Source organism: Manacus candei, unplaced genomic scaffold (assembly GCF_025592945.1).
Source record: "Manacus candei isolate 608988 ecotype Guabito, Panama unplaced genomic scaffold, ASM2559294v1 h1tg000014l, whole genome shotgun sequence".
Lineage (NCBI taxonomy): Eukaryota > Metazoa > Chordata > Aves > Passeriformes > Pipridae > Manacus > Manacus candei.
In genome coordinates, this window is record NW_026138062.1 from 44,933,878 (window position 1) to 44,959,936 (window position 26,059).

At 40.3% G+C, this 26,059-nt stretch overlaps 1 protein-coding gene across 11 annotated transcripts in view; it reads right to left on the bottom strand.

Annotated features, from left to right (window-relative positions):
• The window catches only part of FAT3 (FAT atypical cadherin 3), a 402,153-nt gene that overhangs the window by 298,013 nt on the left and 78,081 nt on the right, over positions 1 to 26,059 (bottom strand). For all 11 annotated transcript variants that reach the window (XR_007903072.1, XM_051779182.1, XM_051779179.1 and 8 more), the window contains exon 2: positions 10,255 to 13,566. Coding sequence is in view for 10 of the 11 variants with exons in the window: in XM_051779182.1 (XP_051635142.1) it covers positions 10,255 to 13,549 (3,295 nt within the window). In the remaining variant the exon portion in view is untranslated. The remainder of the gene's footprint in view (positions 1 to 10,254; positions 13,567 to 26,059) is intronic.

Sequence of the window (26,059 nt, forward strand, 5' to 3'; positions counted from 1 at the left end):
GAGTCAGACACTCGCAAAAATCGAGTCTCATTGAGCAAATGGCTGGTGTAACTGCTCATTGTGGAGGTGAAGACACGACATTAATTTGTTGGTACAGAAGGCATGGAACACACTGCCCTATCCCGGTACTGTGGGAGCGAAAACAGCACATTAAACATTTGTTGAGTTTCCAATGGAAGGTGTATCAGTAGGTCATGTGGACTAATCTGCTGTATTCAGGACTTCCTTAAAGAGAAGGATGATGCGACTGTCTCTGAAGAGCAGTGCTGGGAAAGGTTAAAGCGAGAGAGGCCACTCCATGCTAGGAAGGCCCCCGCAGCTGCTCAGAACACTCAGTGCCACCCAGAAGAACCAGCCCCAAAGACCATTGAGCTTTCTCTCCAATCCCCCTCCAGCTGCCAGCAGCCTTGAGAGCTGTGAGTAGCCCAGAGACTCTGGTCATCCCTGGATCAAGACACACTGAGGGTGCTTGTGCCCTAACAAGTAACAGCCAATAAAAGCAGAGCTGTGCACGCCAGTTCATCCTTACCGACCATCTCAAGAAGAAACTATAAAATCCAGTCCTTTTAAAACCAGCTCCAAGACCCTGTACAGTAAGTAAGAAGGGTGGTCTCATGTGGAAGGACAGGCTGGCAGTTGGAAAAATCTGTCCCAGCAGCCACTATATTCTATGGCCAAGTACAGCTACATTATAGAGATGCTGAACACCTGAAGTTCCCACTGTTTCTAATGAAATTCTGTATTGTCACTCCCCTACTCCAAAAAAAGAAGAAAAAAACCTCAAACTATTACTTATCTGCACCTCTCACACCCTTTCAGTAAAATTGGAAACTACATAAACACTGTACATCAAAGAGCTTCCTTCATTAAAATGTGGAAAATAATCTGTGTACTTTACATGAAAGGTGTTTTGGGACTGTGAAGTATTCTGGCAAATTTAATTAAATCCCATAGTTATTCTCTTATAAAAATAAATCTTTTCAGAAAAAAAGTTATTAAAAATTTAACTGATTCACAGTAACTGTTTGGTTTTTTCTTTTTGCAAAATCTTTACTTTATAAACTGAACCAGTGGTGAGAAGCAGAACTATTTTAATGATCTATGTGTAAAGTTACATTTCCAGAACACAAATTCTCAGTAGAATTTTCAAATGAAGATGAAAAATCCCCAAATAAAGACATATGTAATTCTTTATGGGCTGCAATGATCTAGAATCAGAAATTAATTTGGTATGCATATTTTACTAAAACTGAAAAACTGAATGCTTCAATTGTGAAAGATGGACAGAACTTGCCATTACATTGTGGAAGCATAGAGTTGTTGAAACCACATACAATCAGATTATTCTCAGGTCAATGTAAACACTTCTTCATAATTAGGTGTGACACAAATTAAACCAGGAAAGTTTAATTTCACTCCTTATAGTCAGTAGGATGATTATTTATCAGTGCTAATGGCCATGAGCTCAGGTTTATAAGTAAGGACTGATTTCCATTGGCTAAAGCAGCACCCTAGCTTGAGCCAGACACAGACTTTAGTACCTCCTTAGCCTGAGAGCTACAGTCCTTTCCTGTCCACCACCATGAAGAACTTGTCATGTACAGTGTCACTTGTACATGTACAGTGAGCACATTTTGCTCAACTTCAAGATGAAAATATCATCCAAGTAACTGAAAAGTATTTCCTAAGTGAAGTAACTTCCGGCTGCCTCCCTCTTGAGGGGGGTTGTGGTAACCAGATTGTCTCCAGTGGATAACAGCTTCAAAGTTGAGATATAGCTGGCTACAAAGACATTTAAGAGCAAAAAATCAAAACGTATCTCAATGGAGGGGCAGGTAAGCTCCACAGTATGTTCTGATGCCCCCAATCATTTAGATGGGGGATGTGCTGGAGGGTACCACAGCTCCCCACAGACCCACACTCCTCATTTTCTTTCTCATACTCCCAATACAGGGAGCATGGAGGAAACAAAACATAGTCCTACACCTTCACACACTTCCTGCTCTGCTGGTACACTGCAGCAACACTTGTGACAAACTTCTAGCCACAGTTGAATGGATCTACCCCTTTTTCGTTAACTGTGGACAAAATGACCAGGTCAATGCCAGCAGACAACTTAACTCTGAGAAACAAAAAAATGTATCAGTGCAAACACCTAATGCAAACCCACTGCAATGAAAAACACCTCCCCATGTGCACTCTGTTTGGCTTTCTCTCAGTTATTTCTTATTGGCAACATTTCAATGCTAATAAGACACCGTAAGTGTATAAAATGTAATAAAGATGTTTACATTAAACAGCAGACTACAGATTAAAAGAATCTGTTCCATGAGCTATACAAGCTCATCTCCAAACACCTATTTTCTAGTAAACATGAATATGTGAATAGAAAGAAATCTGACAGTGGAAGGATTTTTTTAATTTTATTTTACCTTTACTTTGTTGGCAAAGTCCTAACACGTTCCAAGACTTGAACACTGAAATTAGCTAAACAGTCTTAAAATATGACACAATTTTTTAGCAATGAGAGCAATAAAAGCTTGGAAGAACTTTCCAAGCAAGTGCCTGATTCATCATTACTTGTAGTCCTTGAACTGCAAACAGTACCATTATAAAAAGTACCCTTTAATTCAGCTTCCAAGGTAAATCCTGGAGCCTGCCTATGTATTTAAGCAGGGGAAGATATACATGCTCAAACCAGCCCCACAAATTCCTGATTAACTCTGTCCAGTTCTACTGCTCCCTAAAAAGCCACAAAGCCTGCTGCAAGGTCAGACAGCAGAATGTGTCCTCAGCATTACAGGCCAGTGAAGATTCCTCTCTCTTGGACTTGGTACAGGAAGGGATTAGGCAGTGCACCAAAGTGGTTCCATGTAATCTTAGACATTGTTCAAACATCCTCCTCTGTACATCCCAGGAAGGGAGGACTGCTTGTATTGCCCTCCATATGCTCATAAGCTTGTGGTTTTGCATTAACAACATTGCTTCCCAACACCCTTTGGCTACTCTTAGTACTTCAGAACAGCTAAAATGGATTTTTCTCCAGTTTCCTCTGAACTATTATGAAGTACTGATCATGGTCTGAAATGATGCCAGGATAAAGCTGGTGCTCACACGCTCAGAAGGAACACCAGACACTGCAAGTCAATTTTCCTCTAACTTCATTGAACTGACTACCTTGTGGCTTGGTCCCTTTGCTGGCACCTTGGGGATGAGCTTTCTGCAGGAGCACCTGTGTATAATTTAATGGATGATGATGTACAAGACAATATAGGGGTCACTTCTGGGCTTATACAATAAGGGAGAGAATAATAGAACACATGATAATACAAAATGGTCTTGGAAGTATCTCTCAAGGGTAATAAGGGTGACAGGACGAAATACAGACTGAACATTTCTTTATTAATAAATAAATTACTCAGAGATTGAGACAAAATGTCCTATCACCAGGAGCATCCTGAATAATAAAGGAGATTCTCTAAACATTTTCCAAAGAAGGGAAAGCATGCCAATTATAGCAAGCTATAAGAACTGTATGTCATGAGGTGTTTTATGGGGTATAAAGCCTAGAGAGCTGAACAGCTTGAATGGAACAATTCTGCATGACTGGCCTCACTTAGGAGACTTTGAAAGTATGTCAGAATGATTCTAAGAGCCCTTTAAAGTAAATATTTTCATAAGCTGATGCATTGTTTTAGGGTTCGTATTGTTAAGAAAAAAGTTAAACAAATTTGCTCCAGTGAAACTAAGACAAACCTTGTTCCTTTACTGTTACATCTAGAAATGACAGGAAAATTATAAACACACAGATTTGGAATTTACCACAACTAATTTTAAAGAAAAAGAAAAATGTTAACAAATTGCTTTCCTAAAACTAGAAATCTTAAATGAAGGAATGCTTGCAGCTATTAAAAGCTGCAAGAAATAACTTACAGAACAATGATAATGCAGTTCCACAGGCTCAGAAATCGCTGCTCCCAGGAATGCTTTATTCATGCCTAACACAGCTACAGGCTAACAGACCAAACGTTGGCCAGGACTGTGCTTTGTGATCCATCTGGCACACTCCTTCCCAAAGAGGCTGCTCAAGAAAGACATCATGGGTGGGCTGAGAACCAACAATCTTGTCATAAGTGGCTGCTGCAAGTCCCTCCCCTGTGAGCATCCCCCTTTCCCCACCCACCCACTAGCAACATGCACTGGCACTTCTCTTGTGGTATGGCCTGAAGTTACTTCAAAAACTGGGTTTAAAAGCCTGGGATAATAAAGTGGCTCCAAAATACTGGCTCTGGGTAATGAAATTTGCCCACACTCTCCAGGAAGATGAAGAACATCTGTAATACTAATGCCTCAAAACTACAGTGAATTCAATTCTAACAGTGATTCCACCTGGATTTACCCACTAGCTCCTACATGCCTTCATAAGATTAAAGAAGCAAGAGGAAAAAAACATTTATCACAAACCATTTTCACTTGATTTTGTTTCAAGGAAATGCTAGTAATGGTCCCATATAAATATTTATCAGACCACTCAAATCGTAGTAAATGAAAGTATCCTTTAACTTTCATACACAATAACTAAAAATTATTTTAGAAGTCAGTCGCAAGATGCAAGGAGTCTGAAGCAATAAATTCATTCCCTTCTGCCAAACACATGTAACGTACAGGCAGGTCTGGTTTATTGTAAACTACATCATCTGGTGTTTCTAGTTTCCATTATTATTTGAACACCAACTGGCTTCTCTAGCCACAGTTTGTCAGGAATTTCTTCCACTCTTGAGGTACCTTAAAAGGTATCCAAACAGAAGATCAGACCACTATCCTTAGCACCATAAATAAACCCATGGAGTCTGTAATAATTTGAACTCCACCTCCATTTAATAGTCTCTTCAAGCTTGCAGCACTGTGAAAGACAGGACTGGCTTATTAATAGGAATTTCAAGGCTGAAAGCACCTGAAGATAACAAGTTAACAGGGTCACCTACAGCCCATGTTCTTATCAGAGGTCCTCTACAGGGTTAGAAATTAGTGCCAGATAATGTCTAAATTTAGGTTCTAATGAAAATCAGGGGACTCAGATTCCTGAACAACCTTAGGAAATGAGGCTAGTAAGTTTTGAAAGCATTACTTAAGTCCATGTTTATGGGCTTTGCAAGAACATTAAAGATCCTGTAAGAATTTCATTAATACCATTTTCGCTTCATGTTCAATTTCAATGGGACTTATGATGTTTCAATGCTTTCCTGAGAAGCAGGAAAAGACTTATTGCTTCAGTTTTCCCACTGAGGAACTCCCAGGTGGAGTTACTCCTTCCTCACATACCAGGGCGCTGCCACACCAACTCTGATAAAGCCTACATAAGCCTCTGCAGCAGAAGATGCCGAGTGTGTCTAATCACTCTGCTCCTCTAGAATTCATTTTGTTCATTTGCTATTACTAGTACACCCATGGGTTGCGTAGGGGTAAATATAAAAACTCCTGTTACATCAACGTGCCAGACTAAGAAGAGGAGCTAGAGTAAAAAACACTGTTTTTCACAAATTATTAAAAAATGAGAAGGAAGATTCCAGCATTTAGGCTAGGACCTATCTCATCTAGCTCAACCTTTCAAGAAGCCAGGAAGTCTCAATAATTGTCCAAATCTCCACTGCTGCCAGAAAAGAGGTTCTGACAGATGGTACTAAGTCCCCCAAGGCAGGTGGTATCATAAACCCATATGCATTTGTTGAACTCACCACCAGCTTCCGAGACAGCAAAAAATACACCACTTTGCTGTGGTATCAGCACTGTAAGGGTGTACACACCAGAGCTGAGAAAACCCAGGTTTTTAATAAAGCAGTGTAGGACATTTGACATACACCATTTCCAGAAGAGTAGTCATAACTATTAGACCTAACCCTATAATGGAAACTCAAGCACACTGTCATTCCATAACAATTTTTAAAAGATCTCTGCTCATTTTGTGTTACAACAATCTGGAAATACAGAGGGCGTTTTGCAGAATTTTCTTCTAAGGAACTGCAATCAGCAGACTGGCGAAGTGAGTGGAGGTGCATATCAGGTGGGAAGCAGTACTAAAAATGAAGCTCAAGCTTCTCTGTAACCCCAGAGTTGCACAAGGGGAAGGTTACCACTCCCCAAGAAAGGTCAAAACAGCAGATACTGACAAATTTCCATAGACAGAAAAGAGGGCGAGATGCTCTAACACTGTATTCTCAGAAAATGAAAAATCATAAAGTATTATTTACATTAAGTCTCATCCCCTATACTATTAAAAACTTTTTTCAACTTTTTATTTCTAGAAATGTACTTATGTATGGGTTTCATATTGAAAGATAATTCCCTTAAATTAGACTGAAAACATGAATCTTTTAGAGAGGAGTCATCACAAATTTCCCAGCATGTAAATCTGACAGTATATATTCTTGTTTACAGTTGGTTTACAGTTAACAGGGATGGGTTATGTCTGGCCAAAGCAAGGCAATCAGTGAGACCTCTACCTGAGCTAGTCACACAAGGGCCTTTGTACATTTTTAGAGTATGATTCATCCAACTTATCTCATATTTTTATATGAGATAAAATGAACCATGTTTTGCAGTTGTCCATTTCCTTCTGTTGACTAGAAGTCTGAAGTGACTAGTTTTCATTGTAGATGACCACATTTCATAACAGATTACACCTCTGGAGTCCAAAAGAATGACAGTGATGCAAAAAAAAAAAAAAAAGAAAAAAAGAAGAAGAAAGTGGTTCTAAACAGGAGACAGCAGGAAGATGAGAAATCTTAAATGGAAGGACCACATTATGTGTTCCTGGGTGCAGGGTTCTTACATGACAAGCTTGTGACATTTATATTAACAGTCAAAAAACAGGCCAACGAAGATAGAAAATCAATGATTTTAAACCGTACCCCTAGATGGTGACAAACTCAATATCTATTGAGGCAGGAATCAACAAATAAGAGTTCTCTTTTAATAAAAAAGTTCCTTCTTTTTTTCTTTTTTTTTTGTTTTTAGCCTCTAGAAAACTCTTAAACCAGATTTTTAGCTATGAGTCATGAACTGACTTCTAAACCCATGAAAAATATAATCATCTGGTTAAGGTACTAGTGGGAAACCAGGAATTGTAGCCATCTACTTCACCTATGAACTGGAGTATTCAGCAATGGATGCTGAATCTTCCAAATCAATTCTACATGACATGAGGCAATGAGCAACACTGTAGGAAGGGAATCCCAGGCTCACTCCCATGGCACATCTCATCAAACTGCAGCAGCACACAGATTTGCACATATACACTATGCAGAGGGATCCACATTGATCAGTATGGAGGAGATTCCCAAGCTTGCTGACCACGAGCCACTGTTCCGACCTGAATGGAGAACAGCCTGTTGTGTAACCTCCATCAAAAGTCAGATCAAGCTTGGTGGAGCTAGATCATAGAATCACAGAATCATTTAATTTGGAAAAGACCTCTAAGATCATCAAGTCCAACCGATAACCCAGCACTGCCAAGTCTATCACTAAGCCATGTCCCCAAGTGCAACATTTACACTTTTTTTGACCACTTCCAAGGACTGTGATTCCACCAGATCCCCAAGCAGCCTGTTCCAATGCCTGACAACTCTTTCTGTAAATAATCTTTTTTCTAATACCCAATCTAAACCTCCCCTGGACACTTCCTCTTGCCCTGCCACTTATTACTTGGATACTGCCTTTCAGGTAACTGTAGGGAGGGAGAAGACCTCCCCTGAGCCTCCTCTTTTTCAGATGCACCTCTATACATCTACAGTGGAACAAAAAGAAGTTATCATGGCATTAAATGTGTGGCAGTATGGTGAAGTGTGGATTCACCATGCAGGCCTGCTTCTCCTCAGGTATCTGCATCACTTCCTCTCTTTGGTATCAAGGTGCCTCAGGGAGCACAAGCACATCTCACTCAGCACTTCAGCAGAGTTTTGCTGAAAGCAAAGACTTGCTTCCAGTCCAGCCTGCTCACATATCAGGATGAATTTGGCCCAGTTTACATCCTAATGATTATAATGGATGCAGCAGTCGTCTTTTCATTAAGGTAGCAGCCAAAAATATTGATTTGTTGTACTTCATGCTTCCGCTTACCTTCACAAATTTCAGGGGAGACAGTACATAAGCAAATAGAGTCGGTCAGTTTAAAAGTGACAAATGAACTGTGCTGGAAGTAAATAAACGGTTATCTCTTTATAAATTAATTCAATATGTGACTTGAGCCCTTTTCTACAGCTAGAAAGCTGATTCATCATTCAGCAGCATTTAAGTTGCCACCAGTTCAATTGCAGGGTATTAATGTTGTGTTCTATTTGACACAGAAGGTCAAATTCTGCATTCAGCTTACAACAGAATGACCTAGAGTAACTCCCGAGCCCCCAAGCCCTGCTCTCCACATTGCCCTGGCTGCAGCTCTGCAAAGTGTTCTCTGATTTGCTTTTACTAAGGCTTCCAGTGTATTGAACATTTGGGGAAAACAGAATAATAATCCGAAACTTTTTGTTCTGCTGGATTATCAAGTCTCTTCTGGAACGATTTAGTGAAATAGCACAGGTTGGTTCATTTTCATGTAACACTTGTGAAAGAGTGAAAGGCAGACAAATATTTGCATCTTGGGAGGTTTTCGACTCTTTTCCCTTCACAAAATAGATTTAAATTTTGGGGAAAAAAACTAAATATGTTTAATGTAAAATATTGAGTACACTTCCCACTCACTTCAAAACATGATTTGTGCTTTACTGAACGAGAGCCCTAACTTATTCTTGGCTATCACCTCTACTAGTCTAGGCATAGGATAAAAAAACTGGTTATTTTACTAATGAGTGAAGTGCACTGTTACTCACCCTACCAGTTCCTATAAGTTCAATAAATGTTGAATCCTGAGATTTCCAAATCAGTACTGCAGCATTTGGATCAACCTCCCACTGCTTGATAAAGAACCCATTTAGATCAAGTTGATGTTACTCAATAAGCAGGTAGGACAAAATTTTCAAATGCAGGAGCTTAAAATTGAAATCCATATTCAGTTGCCTAAATAATGTTGCCTGAATGCCTTTACTTGCAATTACTACTGTAGGACATGTGAGTTCTTTACATTCCTGGAAATTAGGGGTAGATGTCGTCTTGGCTTCTGACACTCAAGTTTGATGTTTCTGGACATAAGGTTTTGACTGCTTCATCTGTGCACAGCTGTAGCAGAGAGACTCTAACACAAATAGAATAAAAATATTTTTCACTGCTTATGCTTACGCTTAGATGCGAGCCACAGCATTTGTAATGTCGTCTGTTTTTCATAATGTTCAGTTTAGAAAGTTGACATTTGATTAAACAGTTTGAATTTGCCAAAACATACATTTTAATCTTATGTTTAATACCACATTCTCAATTAAAAGCTTTAGAAAAAGACATTCAAAGTCTGCTGAAACCACAGTAAGCCCACAGACCTAACATATTAAATACATTTTTTGAAACTGTTGACTAATATTTTCTAATTCCCTCACTACTTCTAGTGGTGCACAGCCACACCATTACTAACAACAACCATCTGACATTTAAGCAGCCAGTATGTTATGTTTTTTACTAGATATCTTATACTTTTAAATTTAGTATTTTCAACATTTTCCAATAGGGTTCTTAATACTACCAACACTAAAGGAAAGCTAGCACAGTTCATTTACAGTTATGAATCCTTCCCTTGATTTCTATCTTTACAGAAGCACACCAGTGCTGATAAACACCATGCTACAAAGAATGACATATCATTCCAGTCTAACTCTTATGAAAAAATGACTCCCAACAACAAGAACAAGACCACAAAGACGTTTTAGGACAAAACAGTTCCTGTTTCATGCTCCTTATTTCCTTTCATTGGGTTTAACACTGGATTCAAAGTCACAAGTGTTGTGACTCTGTGGAGGTGACCTGAGCAATTTATAATGATCAACAGATAATACAGTCACTGAGAGTGAGTTATTCTGCAACTATCACTGTTTCCTAAATGGAGTCATCACACAGCTGCTGAAAGGAAGTTTGTATTATTTCACACCCACAGAATGATAAGCGTATCCAGGTAATTAAATCATGTCATTGCTGTACCTGAAAAATGCTTATTTATAATTCTGTCTTGTCTATAAGAACTGAACTTCTTGTTAAGAGTTGAAAACAATTATGCCTCAGCTTTGCTTTTGCAAAAATCCTCTATGAAGAAAAATGAAAATTACCAACAAAACTCACCAGTTTCTTCATCTATGCTGAATCTCCCCAGGCCACTGCCATCCCTGATGGAATACTGGATCTCTCCATCTCTTCCAGAGTCCTCATCTCGAGCAACAACTTGCAAAACACTTGTACCAATGCGGGAGTTTTCCTTTACAGATCCATTGATGGCAAAGTCAGGAAAATATGGGGTATAAAGATTTTCATTAACATCCACCACTTCAACTTCCACAAAAGAAACAGAAGAGAGAGAAACCGGGCGTCCCTTGTCCTTTGCGCGGACGGTCAGGTTGTAGAACTGCTGCTTCTCATAATCGAGCTCTTTGTTCAAGCGGATGGCGCCACTCGCTTTGTCTATCTCAAACCTCCCATTGTAATCATTCACCAGCGAGTAACGGACTTGGCCTCCCAAGCCCAGATCTGGATCATGAGTTTCCAACCAAGCTATGACAGTGCCAACCGGCAGGTCCTCAAGGACCTTCACATTGTAGCTGGATGGTATAAAGGCTGGAGAGCAATCGTTAACATCATCCAGAAAAACCTTCAGCGGCACAACAGAAAACTGCTGGTGGCCACTCTCTGCTTTGTCCCTAGCCTCAATCTTCAGTGTGTAGTTTGCTTTTGCTTCCCGGTCTAGCTGATCTGCCACATACACCATTCCTGTGGAACTGTTGATAGCAAATTGCTGGATGTCCGTCAGTACTGAGTAAGTTACTTCACCATTAGATCCCAGGTCTTTATCCCTGGCTTCTACCTGGATAATCTCTGTACCAAGACTTGTACTTTCTAAAATATTAACTGAGTAACTGTCCTGTAAAAAACCAGGCTTGTTATCATTTGCATCCTCCACGGTGACAGTCAACAGTCTCCATGCAGATTTCTGTGGATGACCTAAATCATAAATGGTAATATTAAGAATATAGAGCTCTCTTTTTTCACGGTCCAAGGGCATGAGAACATTAAGTATTCCCATCTCCATGTCAATGTTGAAACAACTATCCACATTACCATCAGAAATTGTATAAAGCACTCTTCCATTAAAGCCCGAGTCTGCATCGTAGGCTTTTATCCTCAGGATGGTGGCACCAATTGGCAGATCCTCTGAAACCCTTACATCAGTAGGGAAGGATTTGTCGAAATGTGGTGCCTGCCTGTTTACTGAATAAAAATCGAGAAAACCATCTTCCAAATTCAGCTTCACATTTGCTTTTGCCTTTTTGAGTAATTTTTCTGCTAGCTTCTGAGCAACTCTGGTTTCTCTACAGCTAAAGGTCTTTGAGGACACTTTGCCATGAACTACTGAAATATTAACAAACATAGCATCAGCAAAGTTCTCTCCATCAGTTGCTGTTATCTTAAGACCAAAATTGCTGTTCTTTATGCCAGAATTAATTAGAGATTTTTTAAGTTGCAGGACACCAGAGTCTGGATTTAAGTAAAAAATGCCAAGTTCATTTCCAGAGATTATTTTGTACTTTACCAGCTCTAACTCATCTATGTCTATTGCAGAAACAGCAGTGATGTGACCACCAACAGGAAAATCAGAAGAAATCACTCCCTGACAGGCTACTTTTTCAAAGAGGGGTTTGTTATCATTGACATTGCCTATGTATATGGTGACATTCACCTCACTTTCATGGCGGTAGGGAGAACCCCAGTCAGAAGCCCTCACAATGAACCTGTAGTTTTCTGGTGAGGACTCAAAATCCAGTTCTTCAGATGTGCTGATAACACCTGTAAACTGGTTTATTGTAAAAGGTAGTGAGTTCAGACTGGCAATACTGTATGTTATGTATCCATTTTCTCCCCTGTCTTTATCAACTGCTGAAACTGCCAAAACGCTAGATCCCACAGGGACACTTTCATTGACAAATGAGCTGTAGGAGAGCTGCTGGAACTCCGGAGTGTGATCGTTGGCATCTTCTAACCTGACAGTAACCCATGCTTTTAAATCACCACCTTTGCTCGTGTATACTTCTAATTCATAGAGGTCCTTCTCAATGATTTTCAAAGGACGAGCAGTAGTAATAAGGCCTGTCTTGGGATTGATCTTAAAATACTCAGCTTCTTCACTTGGAAGTATTCTGTATTCCACACCCTGTGGCTCAGGCATCAGCTTAACTACTGCAACCACCACTCCAGGAGGTGAAAATTCACTGATCAAAACATCATACGCTTCCTTTTCAAACTTTATGGGGATACTTTCTTTCTTGGGACTAGCAATGTGGACTAGTTTGACCGCTGAAAATTTCTGAGGAGATCCTTTGTCCTTTGCTTGGAGAGTCAGGTTGTAACCATACGGGAAGCTGTCCCAATCAATAGGCTTTCTCTCTTTGATTTTGTACTCATTCATCCATTTACCTTCTTTAGTCAGAAAGAACTGTTCTAGTGGATCTCCAGCCACAATAGAAACAGATTCTATTTCTCCATTGGCTCCTTCATCTAGGTCATCAATGTTAACAACTGCATAGGTAGGTTCCTTGTCTGACGGGAAGGGAATATGGGTTACTACGTTTATTGTTGGGGCATGTTCATTGATACGTTCAATGTGAACATAAAGCTTGGCAGTGCTGCTTACACCATTGTTTCCATAAAGCTTCATCCCACGGTCCACTGCCAAAATCTCAAGATCGTATCTGTTTTTCTCATCGTAGTTTAACCGGCCACTTAAGGAGATAACACCACTCGTAGGATGAACTGAGAAGAGATCAACTTTATTTTTGAAGTAATAATAAAATTCACCATTGGACCCAATATCCGCATCTGTTGCGGTCACCTGTGCAATGCTAGTCCTTAGAGGAGTGCTTTCTGCTATCGTGACGGAGTAAGTGGTTGGTGAAAACAAAGGTCTCAGGTCATTCATATCCAAAACCTGGATATTCACTTTTGTCCATGCTTCCAAGTCCTCTCCTCTGACAGACCCTTTTACCATCAATAAATAGTTGTCCTGGATTTCTCTGTTCAATATAGCAGAATTCCCACCTTTAGTCCTTATTCTGAGGAAGCAAAAGTCAGCAATGATGACTTCCTCTGCTTTAAAAAAACCCTCATCATCACCAGACACTATCCTGTACTTGATATCCCATGAGAGGTCAGCCAAGGTAATGCCCATTCTCGTCTGACTGTTGACATAGGTCCTGGCTGCAGAATTCTCGTACACTGTAGCATTGTAAGTGGAATGTGTGAAGTGAAAGCCAAGCGGGGCGGTCCCGTGAACTACCTGGCAAATGGAGGCCAGGAACTTGACAATCAGAAGGGCAAGGCATGACGGAGGTAGTCGTGAGCCTGACCAGCGGCCCATATTCACCTCCATCACATCATTCTTTCACCCTGTGGCAGAGAGAGAAAACAGGAACTAGTTGATCAAGAGATAAAACCTGTACTGTGAAGTGAGATGTCAAAATTACTTATTAAATTTATAATTAAAAAAAAAATATTTATTCACCATACATTTATGGAAAACATAATAGAAAGGGAGAGCACTATACACACATATACAACCACACCAGTTTTGGTTATTTTTACACATGTGTGCACAGTATGTATGCATGTATGTACACATACATGCACATATATTTAACTACATATATGTATGTATGTACACTTCTTTAACATAAAAAACCTCTGTGAGACCCTATCATATCTATACACATATGCACACAATTCAGAATAATCAGAGTGGAAAAAAATTTAAATCAGACACACACATTTAAGTTTATAGAAAAGGATGAAACACATACAGAAATTATGGTTTTTATTTATCAGAAGCTCCAATTAAGCCTAAATTTATTTGTTTTGTTTTCAGAGCATATTGGAGAACTCGTTTTCAGTCCTAATGTTTGGAAAGGAGACAGGATTTTCATATGTAAGTCGCCTGTCAAATGTTACCCTTTTTTTTTATGGGAAGCTACGAATGTTTGATGAAATTTGAGCCATTAAGAACAAGTAGAATAAAAAAGTCACTATGCAGCCATTGCTTTAAATACAGATACCTTCAGAAAAAACAAAATTAAGGAAGAATTATAGCTAATTAAATGCAATTGCATACACATATACATATACACATGCAAACACATATCCAGATATTGAAAACAGGCAAAATACAACGAAGAAAATAAAACTGCTCAATGAAGCTTCCAGGTGAAGATTCAGGTTAAGAAAACAGCACATCTGAGATAGCCCGTACGTAATGCTGCTCTTGCATATGTAGCCCAACGTACCTGTGATTATGGTCACCGAATGCACCGACTAACATACCCTAAATGAGGGCGCGGACGAACATTTTTTTTTCTGTAAGTCCAATAAATGCTGGGTACCACTACCATCCCAACCAAAGAAAGCTGAAGACCCGTTCCCACCTACTGTCTGTCCTGCTGCCAATGGGCCACCTCGACCAGTAAAGGTGTAAATGATCCTTGCTCAGATGGACTGAATTCCAGCTTACAGCACATTTCACTTTGGTAACCCACAGCAGAATTTGGCTACAAATAAAGCACACATCTCCATCACCATTGGTCTGTCTTAACCCGGTCTGCCACACTCAAGCCATTTCAAAGCACTGAGCGCCTTCCTACTGATTTCAAAAGGCTCATTATAAATGTAAATATTCAACTGCAATTAATAAGCAGCATGTGGGTAAGACTTGGAGTTCCTCCACACAGTGCTGTTGTGGAACAGCCCCAACGCCTTGCATCAAGGATTTAAATTGCGAGGTAAAACGGAGATAGAGTAAGTGGAGACACTGGCTGCTGGAAGGGTGCTGCAGAAGCTGGGAGCCAGGTCCTGCTTATCACTTCCCACTGAAAGGAGAGGAAAGGAGCCTGAGGAAATTAGGCAGGTGCTCACAGCGAAGCAGTGTGAATAAGTTTCTTTGTTACAGAGTACATACACTGCTACTTGTGAAAATCATAAAAATCAATTTTAAAAGGCAGTTATTGAAAGACCCACTGCAGACACACGTTGTTCTCATTGTCATTTAAAAGCTGCTTGAAAACGTAGTTTTCTCCAAGCTAGAATACAGAATGAAAAAGGAAAGGGAAAAGCTGATGATAACGGCAGAGGTTAATTTAAACTTCCAACATGATTTCAACATCCCCAAGGAGACTTACAAATTGCATGCAAGTTCTGGAATATGAATTCATGTTAGTTGTCACCTCCAATATAATGGAATGATTATTGCAGTTTTAGTACCAACGACGATCAATGTATTGCACTGATGTTGTAATGTCCACACATAACGCCCGGCTTCCTCATCCCACAGTCTATATCCCATTGCTTAACAAATTGATCAGTTTGATCAATTCTCCCAAGTGTTTGTCAATGCACTCATATTTCAATACACTTATTTTCACATGCATTTACACATTCTCCCCCCCTGCTTTGTTTCCTTTTCATTTTATTTTCTATTAAAAAAAAAACCAACAAAAAAACAACCAACCAACCAACAAAAAAAAAAAAAAAAACTCTTTAAGAAGAGTAAGAGTATCACCTAATGAACTTACATTCCCCAGTAGCAGGCAAATCCCCACAGAACTCCATGTGGCAGTTCCTTTTCTGAATACGCCCACTCAATTATTGTGTACATATCATGTGAGTCCTATGATTAACATCGTGTCCCATATAGTTTATACATCAAAAAGGCACAATTTTCCAGTATGCTTTGGATACATGAGAGACCAGGTCTCCCCATGCTCTCTCTGTGCTCAGGTTGACCCCCAGGAGACCCAGGATGGAATTTTTCTAGTTCAGCTGGGAAATATTATTTTATTGTTTTTGCCATTTCATTCAGCTAAAAGATCAGCAGTAGCATCTTATTTCTAAGCACAACAATCATTCATCAATTTAATCCACCAGTGCGAAAATATCAAAGTCCCTCATTTTCGTGGGGCTTTATGTTATCACTTTGAGTACTGACACTTAAAGTTGCTGCTTCAGACTAGTGTGGAAGATGATGCTGGCTATATTTTATATATATATATATGTACAATATACAGTACGCTGCCAAAGAAAAGCTAGGCAACAGGAACGAGAAATTCTAATGAGAGAGATACAACTCATGAAAAAATAAAGGGCTGGACCTCTTCTGTGATGTGCCATTATCAAAACACTCAACAGACAAATCACTGTATCGCTGCCTTTCACCAAGAGCACTTCAGCATCCTTCATCTATACTACAATAGCAGCCTCTCCCCACTGCTAAGAGCAAGTGAATTTTTGCTGGCTTACAACAGAGACTGATGTTATGTTTCCTATGAGCACTTAGACTTTTATCACAACAGTTTAGCAACTTCACTGAATGAATTAATTTTCTTATTCTTTGGAGTAAGGAACTGAATTGTCTTATCCTATTTATGTCTCATTTGGTGGTCTAGTTTCTCCTGTCCATAGTTCAGCATGAGCTGATTTCCCTCCATCTTTCATGGTCATCAACATCGAGTTTCCAAGTCCACCATAACTGGAAATCAGTTTCCCTGCAAAATTCATCACAACAAAAAAAATTATTTAAAACTTTCCTTTCAGGTTTGCCACACTCAAGGTTACAAACTCTGCCGCGACAGATGGGCATCGAAGTAGATATTTACAAAGCTCTGTGATTAGGTGAACTTAATGAAAAAGTTATGTATATCCCAGGCAACCTTACACTCCTATTCCATTTATCTTTTTATTTTCAGAGAAAGTCAGGACTAAGACCTAATCTCAAATATACTGCTGCAAATCCAGTCATGTCAATAGTCTAGGGTTTTAGAGGGTCAGTGCAATCAAGATCAGTCCTGAAACAGTAAATTCCACCTAGAAACAACATTTGTATACATGTGCTATTGTATGCATGTTTTAGTTATGTATACACATGCAGACACAGAAACACGGTTTTCTATTTTTAGGTAGAATTTCATGGTTGGTACTGGAAAAATTGGACCTTCACATCAGGCAGCACTTTCAGAGTTTGATTTCATTTCAGATGTGGTATGCAGAGTTGTAGCAATCTCCTCATTGAACTTATTCATCTATCCATATATTTATATGGCTATCGTCATTATATTTTATGAAAGTCCTGACGGATGAGCTATTAAACTGCCACTTGGACTACCCAAGAATGTTTTATTCATTTACTAAATTCTTTTCTTCTGGGATATTTGTTTTTAAGAGCTCATAACACATACATACTTAACACACAGGAAATGTAATGAGATAGGTTACAGAAACAAAGTACAAAGCAACCCGCTGTAAATTAAGAGGCATTTCTTTAAAGGCACTTCTTGTCAAAAAATGTTATGGTTTCAAGTGAAGAGAAAGGTTGTGATTACTTCTACTTGATTTTAAAACGTTTGGGCAGGAGTTACCAAAAAAAAAAAAAATCCCCTGGTACTGCTCAACATGGTTACTATGAAGAAAAACAGAAAGAGGGGAAAAAGTAAGGAAAGGAAAAGGAAAAGGACAAGGACAATGTTTTCCGAGAGAAGAAAACTGCTCTATAACAAGAGCAGAGATTAAAGAAAAATAACTCCTTTTAACTACCCAAGGAGGTGAAAAGGTAACACAAGTTATCTTGTGGAGTTCGTAATCTTTCCACTCTTGCTCTCATTAATAGTCTGGCCTTGATGTGGGAATGAAGAAATGGAAAAATAGAACAGTGTATCTTGATTTTAATACTCTTTAAAATAAACCTGAACATCATGCAGAACTCTATAATTTCAAATTCGGGTCACCACTCAAGTAATTTTCCTTTGCTCCTTGAACTACATGACCCAAACCTTGCAGAATAGCTGCAGGGACTTGTAGGTGGTTGGTGTTCCTTAGAGGAATTGAGAGAGGTAGGAGCATCACTCCTTTTTCTCATCTTGGCTCTGGCAGTCTCCAGTCTGGGCTGTATCCAAAAGTAACACCCCAGGAGACCGAGAAGGAAGACTCAAGTCCCAGCAACTGCCAGGATTCCTGCACACCAAAAACGTGGCTCTAACTCAGTGCACAGATATGAAACAAGTGCTATGTGATCCTTTGTTTGATTCCTTCTCCCTAGGCTAATTCTTCTAATTCCAAAAATCTCCACACCATAAAATACTTGAAAAAGAAAACAATGCATATAGCTCTTGGATAAATACAAGCCATAAGGTCTTTTACAGAATATAAGAAATACAGCAGGCAAACTTCTTCAGCAAGCAGGAGGAATAAGTTTTTAGCAGGCCAGAATAGGAAAAAAAAAGAGCTTTGTCCTCTCTCCCTACTTTCTGTCCAAGTCCAATTATACGTCATAAGAATTTTTCCAGTTGACCATTAGGTAAATAATTCAGGCAATGTGACTAGCTAATAAAAGCCAACTACTTTAGAATTACTACAGGTCCTTTGAAAGAGAAGAGCAAAGAAACCAATCTGTGCTTTAACTTCCAGCTTCACCCAATGAAGGGTGAAGAATCCAATGAACCTCTTATGTAGCGGGTCCTCTGGGCTGTGAGAAGGAAAAACAGTTTCTCAACTTCAAATTATAAACTTCTGAGAGTCAAAGTATTTATGCATCTGTGTGTATGAGAAAAAAAGGGGTCAAGAAACCTTGACTTAAAGGTTTTCACCTTGATTAATATTTCTCTTGGAGAAGCTGGGAAAGGGAGGGTGCCTCCTCCCACAGGACAGGAGTGGTAACCTCACAGTATGGAAAAATACTACAATTTGAAATTGCCACTGCTTTCTTGGGAGTAGTCACATTTCTCTTTCAAAATGTAGCTATTTAAATTCTATTGAATAAGCAGCTTTACAGCAAATGAGGTATATTTGAAAATATAAAAGTACCTTTTTAGGAGGCAGAAAAACAACATCACATGCACGTGAGGCATGTGTATGTAGTGAAGTCATGCACCTGCAGCAGGGCTTGATTTCTTTGAAAAGAAAGCTCTTGTTTTCTTTGAGAGTGACCTCAATCTTGCAAGTAACTCTTCCCTTTCACTCAAATATCAACACCCAGCATTGACAGCAGCCAATCTACTCTTCCAGTCTAATCATCAAAACACAAAACCTATAAGCTTGTCACACAGGCAAATCCATGCAGCTGCATGAAACCTTGTATTCTCAGTGCTCTTTTCTATCAGCAACAGCAATTTGACTACACAAAAACTTCTGCATGATCAGGCCATGAGGACCTGCAAAAAGGGCGCAATGAAGACTGCACAGCATTGTGACTGGTTTGCAGTTGTTACCTATTTAAGGCTTCCATCAAGATGCCTCAGTGATAGAAAAAAATGTTTTTCATAATCTGTTGGCAATATTGCAACCAGGAGATGAAAGTCGATGCACGTCAGTGCCCTCTCTCGGAAGCAGTCTCTTCCATAGCACAGAACTACTGAAAACTCTTCCAAACTCATGGAAATGAATCTTTAGGCACATGGAAGATACCAGTTTAAGAGTTTAAAGACCAAGGTGTTGATCTACCAGCAAAGCTCAGGCACAGACTAGAGACAGACATGGATTTTGTACTCTCCTCTCATTACACAAGCAATATCACTAGCATGTTGTTAAATGAATAGTGAATAAGGGATAAAACCACGTTTAAACAACACTTCCTCTTACCAGGCAACTATAATTCACACAGCGAGGAAAACACACGGCATGACTCTCGGGGATGGTCCTGTGCAGGGCCGGAAGCTAGACTCAATGATACTTGTGGGTCCCTTCCAATTCTGCATATTCTGTGATTCTGAGAAAGGCTAACACTTTACTGGCCAGGACAAGAAATCAGAATGTAGAATAAGAATTTAGAATTTGTGCTATACAGAATTGAATTAAAGATGTGTGTTCAAGTATAGGCAGAAGGGGGAAAAACCTTACTAACACTGACAGATTTACAGCAGGGGATATATTCATGGAGCTACCTGTTCCCCAGTGAGCACAAAGATCTGCTTTTCCATACATATGATTATATTATGATGTGTTTATCCCAAAAAGAGAAGATGAAGACAAAATGATAATTTCTGCAGAGTAAGCCCTTGCAAGAGACAGTGCTGTAAATCCTAACCTTTCTCAGAGCTGCAAATCCTCCCGCTGCCTGCATGTCATTCTGCACAGGAGAAAGGGCACTCAGCATGTAGCAAGTGTAATTCAGGCTGTCCCTAGGAAGTGAAGATTTAGCCACCCAGCCATATGTTATGAATAACATTGTTTTGCTAGCAGGTGCTGGGGATTTTTTCCATACAACACCAATTTTTGTCAAGTATCAGTTCATCAGCAAATGCTTCCATTTGCAAGCAGGAGCCAGGCATCATTTGTCTTCCCCAGGATAAGGTGGAAAGGGTCTGCTGAACTCTCCCTTTCCCCTCGAGGATGAAATGTGGCTTGGGGAAATAGTAGGGGGGAGAGGGGAGGAATAATTTGCCGCCATGTGAGATCTGTCAAAAGTGAATTCCTGTGAGCCACCTTACAAGGGATTTGAGCTTGTCCGTTGGTGGTCTGCCCCCAGGGAAACAAAGGCTGATATCCAGTTTTCATGCTTTGTATATCTCAAATCCCCCCTGGCTCCTGCTTCTTAATCACTGTAAAATGGGGACGCTTTGGGGTAGTTTCAAAATGAGCCAGTTATTTTCATGGGGGCTTCCTTACGAAATACACTTAAGTGTACTATTTCTTGCTTATTTGGCCTTCTTTTTTTCCCCTAATGTTTCACTCATAAATCCAAGGTGCCCTGGCTTGAAAGCCCTTTCAAGGTGCAATGTCAACATCAAAAATCCAGCACTGGTGAGTCCCATTCCTCTCACTGTGGGTCTTTCCCCAGTTCTCCCTTCACCACACATCAATTTTGATCCCCTGCAGACAGCCAGCTCTTTACCGAGCTGCACCTCTGATCCTCAGGGGCAAGAGTTCTGCTCACACATCCACAGGCTGCTAAGGACCAGGACCACAGCCTACCATGGAGTACTTTCCAACTGCATACAGTGGGACTTGAGCAGTGATTCAACTGGGCTCTTTGCAAACTTTCTCCTTATTGTAATGCAAGTAATAGATACAACTGAGACCAGAGAGTCTTTTGTACAAAACCCTAGAGCAATCTGAATCTCAGCTTTTTAATATACCTATGAAATAAGCACTTTGAGAGCTGCAGTGCAGCACCAATGTGAATGTGATGTTCCTGCAGCCAAAAGAGCATCTTCCACATTTCCCACACAAGGGTCAGTTCCTACCCTGCACTCTCTTCCATGGTTGTTTTCCTGCAAACTCACTCCTGCTAGTCCCAGTCTCTGCCAGTTGCTGCCTCCAGTCTGCTCTGTGTTTGGGATACTGCACATACTCCTTCTGACAGCTTGCATAGGCTTATATAAACTATCTGGATATAGTTTATAGCAAGAAAGAAGTCTATGAGATTTACAACTACTGTTTCCAGTGCCATAATAGGTATGTAGGTATAAGGACTGCAGTAAGCTGTTACTCTCAGAGGAAAAAAATACTATATATCTTCCTCAGAACTCAGTGTGTGGAGGTAGGGCAGCTCAAATGGTCCAGACCTTTATGTGTGTTCAAGTCTAGGCAAATATATGGGCAAATGGAGGGTGATTGAAAAAAGGGACGCATATACAAAAGCGTCTTTGCAGTTGACAGCTCCATGTAAAACACACAACATAAAATGAAGATTAGGGGAAAAGACTGTCAGGTTGGACTAGATTATTATTTAAAGGTCCCTTCCAACCCAAACCATTCCACGATTCTATGATTATGAGATGCCAAATCAAAATAATGACAGCCCAGTAAAGACTTTACAAAGGGATTGTGGGATAAAGCATTTTACTCCATGCCAAAAAAGACATATGGATGCATCCAGGTGCCATTAAGAGAAAAACAAAACAGAACCCACAATTAAACAGAACAACCATTTGAGAAATACCTAAATCTTATTATTCTAGAGGGGAAGAAAGAAAGAAAAAATTGTTTCTTGAGGCTAGGAACTGTATTATTGGTTTTGCAATGGTATTTCTCTTCAAGAGAGCTCTGACATACAGCAATAGACAGTGATCATGATGGAAGTGCAAGGAGCAAATATTTTGATTGAGATTCTCAACAAGCTTGAGATTTGAGAACAAAACCTAGATTTAGCAGTGAACATTTTTCTTTCAATAGGGCGGGAATCTGCAGGGTGCTGGCACTTGCTGCTGTGTTGCAGGCATAACATGGAGCTGCTTCTGGATCAACACGCTGGAGTTGTCTACAACCAATCTCAGACATCTATGTGGGCCTGACTTCTAGACGCTGCAGAGCAACCACTTTTCTGAAAGCCAGCTCCCCAAAAACTGCTTCCCGATGGCTCTCTGATGAAGGAGCCTCTGAAAACTTGGACGAACCGTAAGCCCACAAGTGTTCATTAAAAAAAAAAGAAACGAAGAAAAACCCAAAAGGATAATTGATAAATAGTTGCTACTTTCCGAATTTTCCTACAAAAAAGCCAGAAAGGTTGCCATTTGCTCAAACTGGCAGTGTTTAGAGAAAGGGCTATTGCCATTACTTTTTAAAGTTACATCCAGCTCATAGTAGTTGGTTAACCTAAGTAAGAAGCAACACACAGCTACATCAGTTCAAATAAATCTCACGTTCTCTCAGATAAGTGGAACACACACTGCATATATCATCTGGGAAACAAAAAAGTAGATGGAGTCAGCTTTAAACCTAGCAGTTCTGACAGAAACCCAGAAATTTCCTTTCCAGCCCATCTGTTAAGGCCCAATCACTGCAAGGAGGAAAGCTCTCCAACAAAGCTGGCCTTGGACCACTATCCACATTAGAAATACCCAAATTCATACAAGGTGCTAAATCCAATTATTTTGAAGGGGATGTAACAACATGCTATTTTCAGTGCACACAAGGGAGCGCTTGTGGCACTCAGAGAGACAGATCTGCCTTGGCTGCAAAGAGGAACCTCTGGTACCCTGTCTGGTGCCACCTCCACCACCTACCCACACCCCAGCAAGCAGCTGCCAAGGGAAAGGCACAGTACTGGAAATCTTCCGCATGTTGAAACTCCCCCCACATTCAAACACGCTACCCATACTGAAACCACAATTCTTCCCCCCTCCAGTGTTCAGCTCATGCACAGATATTCGAGATGATAACCACTTTTTAGCTACCCATACATTAACGCAAACCACCACAGCTTCAGCTTTCCAACTCGGTCAGTTCAGTCACCACAGCTGGGAGTCCCTCAAAGCCTGTTGTGTGTTTGGAAAGGTTCAACTTTGCAAGCACAGGCCAATTAAAAGCTCCACAGAGCAGACATCACTATTTAAAGCTGAACTGCTCGTTTTTGTTTATTTATAGCAAAACCATTAATTGCTAATCACATATTTGTTTGCTGGAAAACCAATGCTCCAAAATAAACACCAAGTTTAAAGACCGTTCCCAGAACACTGAATGGTATCAGGAACAGTGCTAAAAATGTAAATCAGAAACATCAAAACACATCAGGACTTTGACTGGAGGAACAAACAACCCATTATTTCTGTGCCAGAAAAGAGGTTACCCATAAGCCGCCAGTTACTCACACAGTCATCTACAGTCCAGCAGTTATTTTATGTCCTGAAGAATAACAGACACTATGGCAGAGTATCTGTTGAAAATATCTTCATGGTAATCAGCATATGCTAGATTAAATGAGGTATCTCCTAATACAGAGTTTTGATATTCAGCTTGGAAAAGTTCCTTTAAAATATGTGGCATTAGAGGCAGAACCTCAGAAAGAGTATATATTCATTTATTAGCCAGTTTCATATGTCAAAATCACACAAAATTAAAAAAAGAAGGAAGCTGGATTTTCTTTCAAGTCTCTTTGCTAACAGAGCTCCATGCTTCCCTCAGGAGAAGCATGTACTTCAAATATCTACAGGAGTTCTGCATGGAAAACCTGGGGAAACAGCCTTACAGAGCTACGGTCTGCCCTTTCTTCATGAAAGGCACTTTAAATAAGCACAGCATCCCAGGCTTCATGGAAAGTCTTACCACCAGCAACACTGGGAAGCAGGAAGAACTCCACAGCAGTCTGCTATCCACCTCCTGAAATCCTTATGGGTACCGGACTTCTCTAAAGCACCCACGCCCACTGGTTGTTAGAAAGGCTTCAACAGCAATGGGCCTCCACCTTTCCTGACAGAGCTGCCCTCAAGGCTCCTGATTTTCGTGCATACCTGAAGGTCAGGTAAGTGCAGACACAGCCCATGTCCAGATTTGGAAACAGGCACAGCATCTCAAGCCCCTAGCTCCAGGTTACATAGCAGATGCCCCACACACACGTTCCAGCTGACAGCTCTCACTGCCTTGCTATGCTGCCCTTAGTATCTATACAATCTAAGACAGGAATATTTCCCTACAAAGCAATATTTACCAGCATTATGGCCTAAATTTCTAGAACAGAGGGTCATACAAGCCTGTTTCTAAATATCACTGTAGTGGCTACCATTTAAAATTCATCATTTATTCACAGGTCAGGAGGTTTGGGTTCTTCAAAATTACATCTAAATCTTGGAAAGTTAATTGGACACTAATCATGAAATGGAGACCAGTAAGGCAGAGGTAATAATAATAATAATAATAATGATAATAATGATAACAGCAAAGACAACATTAACAACAGTGTTATGACTCCATTATGTTGTTGACAATGGGAGCCACTAGGAAGAACAGCCGCATCTTAATGCCTCACCCTTCTCCATCTCCTGAAGTCAGGATCATTTTTCAAGTTGCAAAGCCTGCACTCTCAAATCCTGGGTAGAAACCACAAGTACGCCAAACACTTGTTTGGGTAAATCACTGAAACATGCAAGGCAGAGTCACGCCCAGGCCCTGTGACCACGTATTCATCACATCTACCTCCTTGACATCAGTTTGCTGTCAGTCTCCTCAGTCTGGACTTCTCCCTGCCTGCTGGGAGCCCACACTGTGGTGGTGCCACCCCAACTCCCTACAGACCCAGTGGGTAAATCTTCCTAATGGCGCCACCCTGTCCCTTACACACTTTGACAAGTAGAGAAGTTGCTGGCAAGGTGGCCACCTCACCTCACACAATGCTGAACATCCAACCTAGCACTTGCCAATAAATGGAGCAGATCACTTGTCCCCGAAACACAGAAAGTCACTGGTTCTACATCTTCTGTTTGTACACCAGGAGGGGAAGAAGCAGTGCTGGCAACCCCGTACCATCCCACCAGAACTCTTAAAACCCAGGTGTGGCTGTGCTAAAGTGCTCCATCGCTTCTGCCTTGTGGAAAACGTGCTGCAATGATGTGCAGATCCCAGGAGCTGCCCTAAGCAAAGGCACGTGGATGTTCCCTCTAAGAGCATCCTGCAGAAGCAAACTAATGCCACATGGCTCCTAGCCACATGCTCACCATTTGCTTACCCTTTTTATTCTGACAAGAGAAGGGGAAAGCTGCTCAGCTAAAATAAAAAGGACTCCAGCCTAAATAACAACTTAGCTCATGCCTAGTGAGGCTCGCTGCTGCTGAATTTGACCTCAGTTGAAAATGAATAGCAAGGTACTATTTGCATATAGCTCTTCCTCACGCTCAACCATGCACTGACTGAAAGTCAGCTGCCATTTCAACCCGACTCCTGCAAATCTCCAGAAAGGTAAAAAAAAAAATAAATAAATTGTTGTTTCAGAAAGCATCATGCCAAAGATTGAAATCATCAGGAATAACTTTTCCTGTTTCCTATGTACTTTTAAGATGAAAATATACAGTGAAAAAAAGAGTGAGAGTTAAAAAATAGCAATGCATCAGCTTACTAAAGCCAACGTAGCAATATTACAAATGCACAGAGAAAGGGGGAAAAAGAAGCATGTCTCACTTGTGAAACTATTATGAAT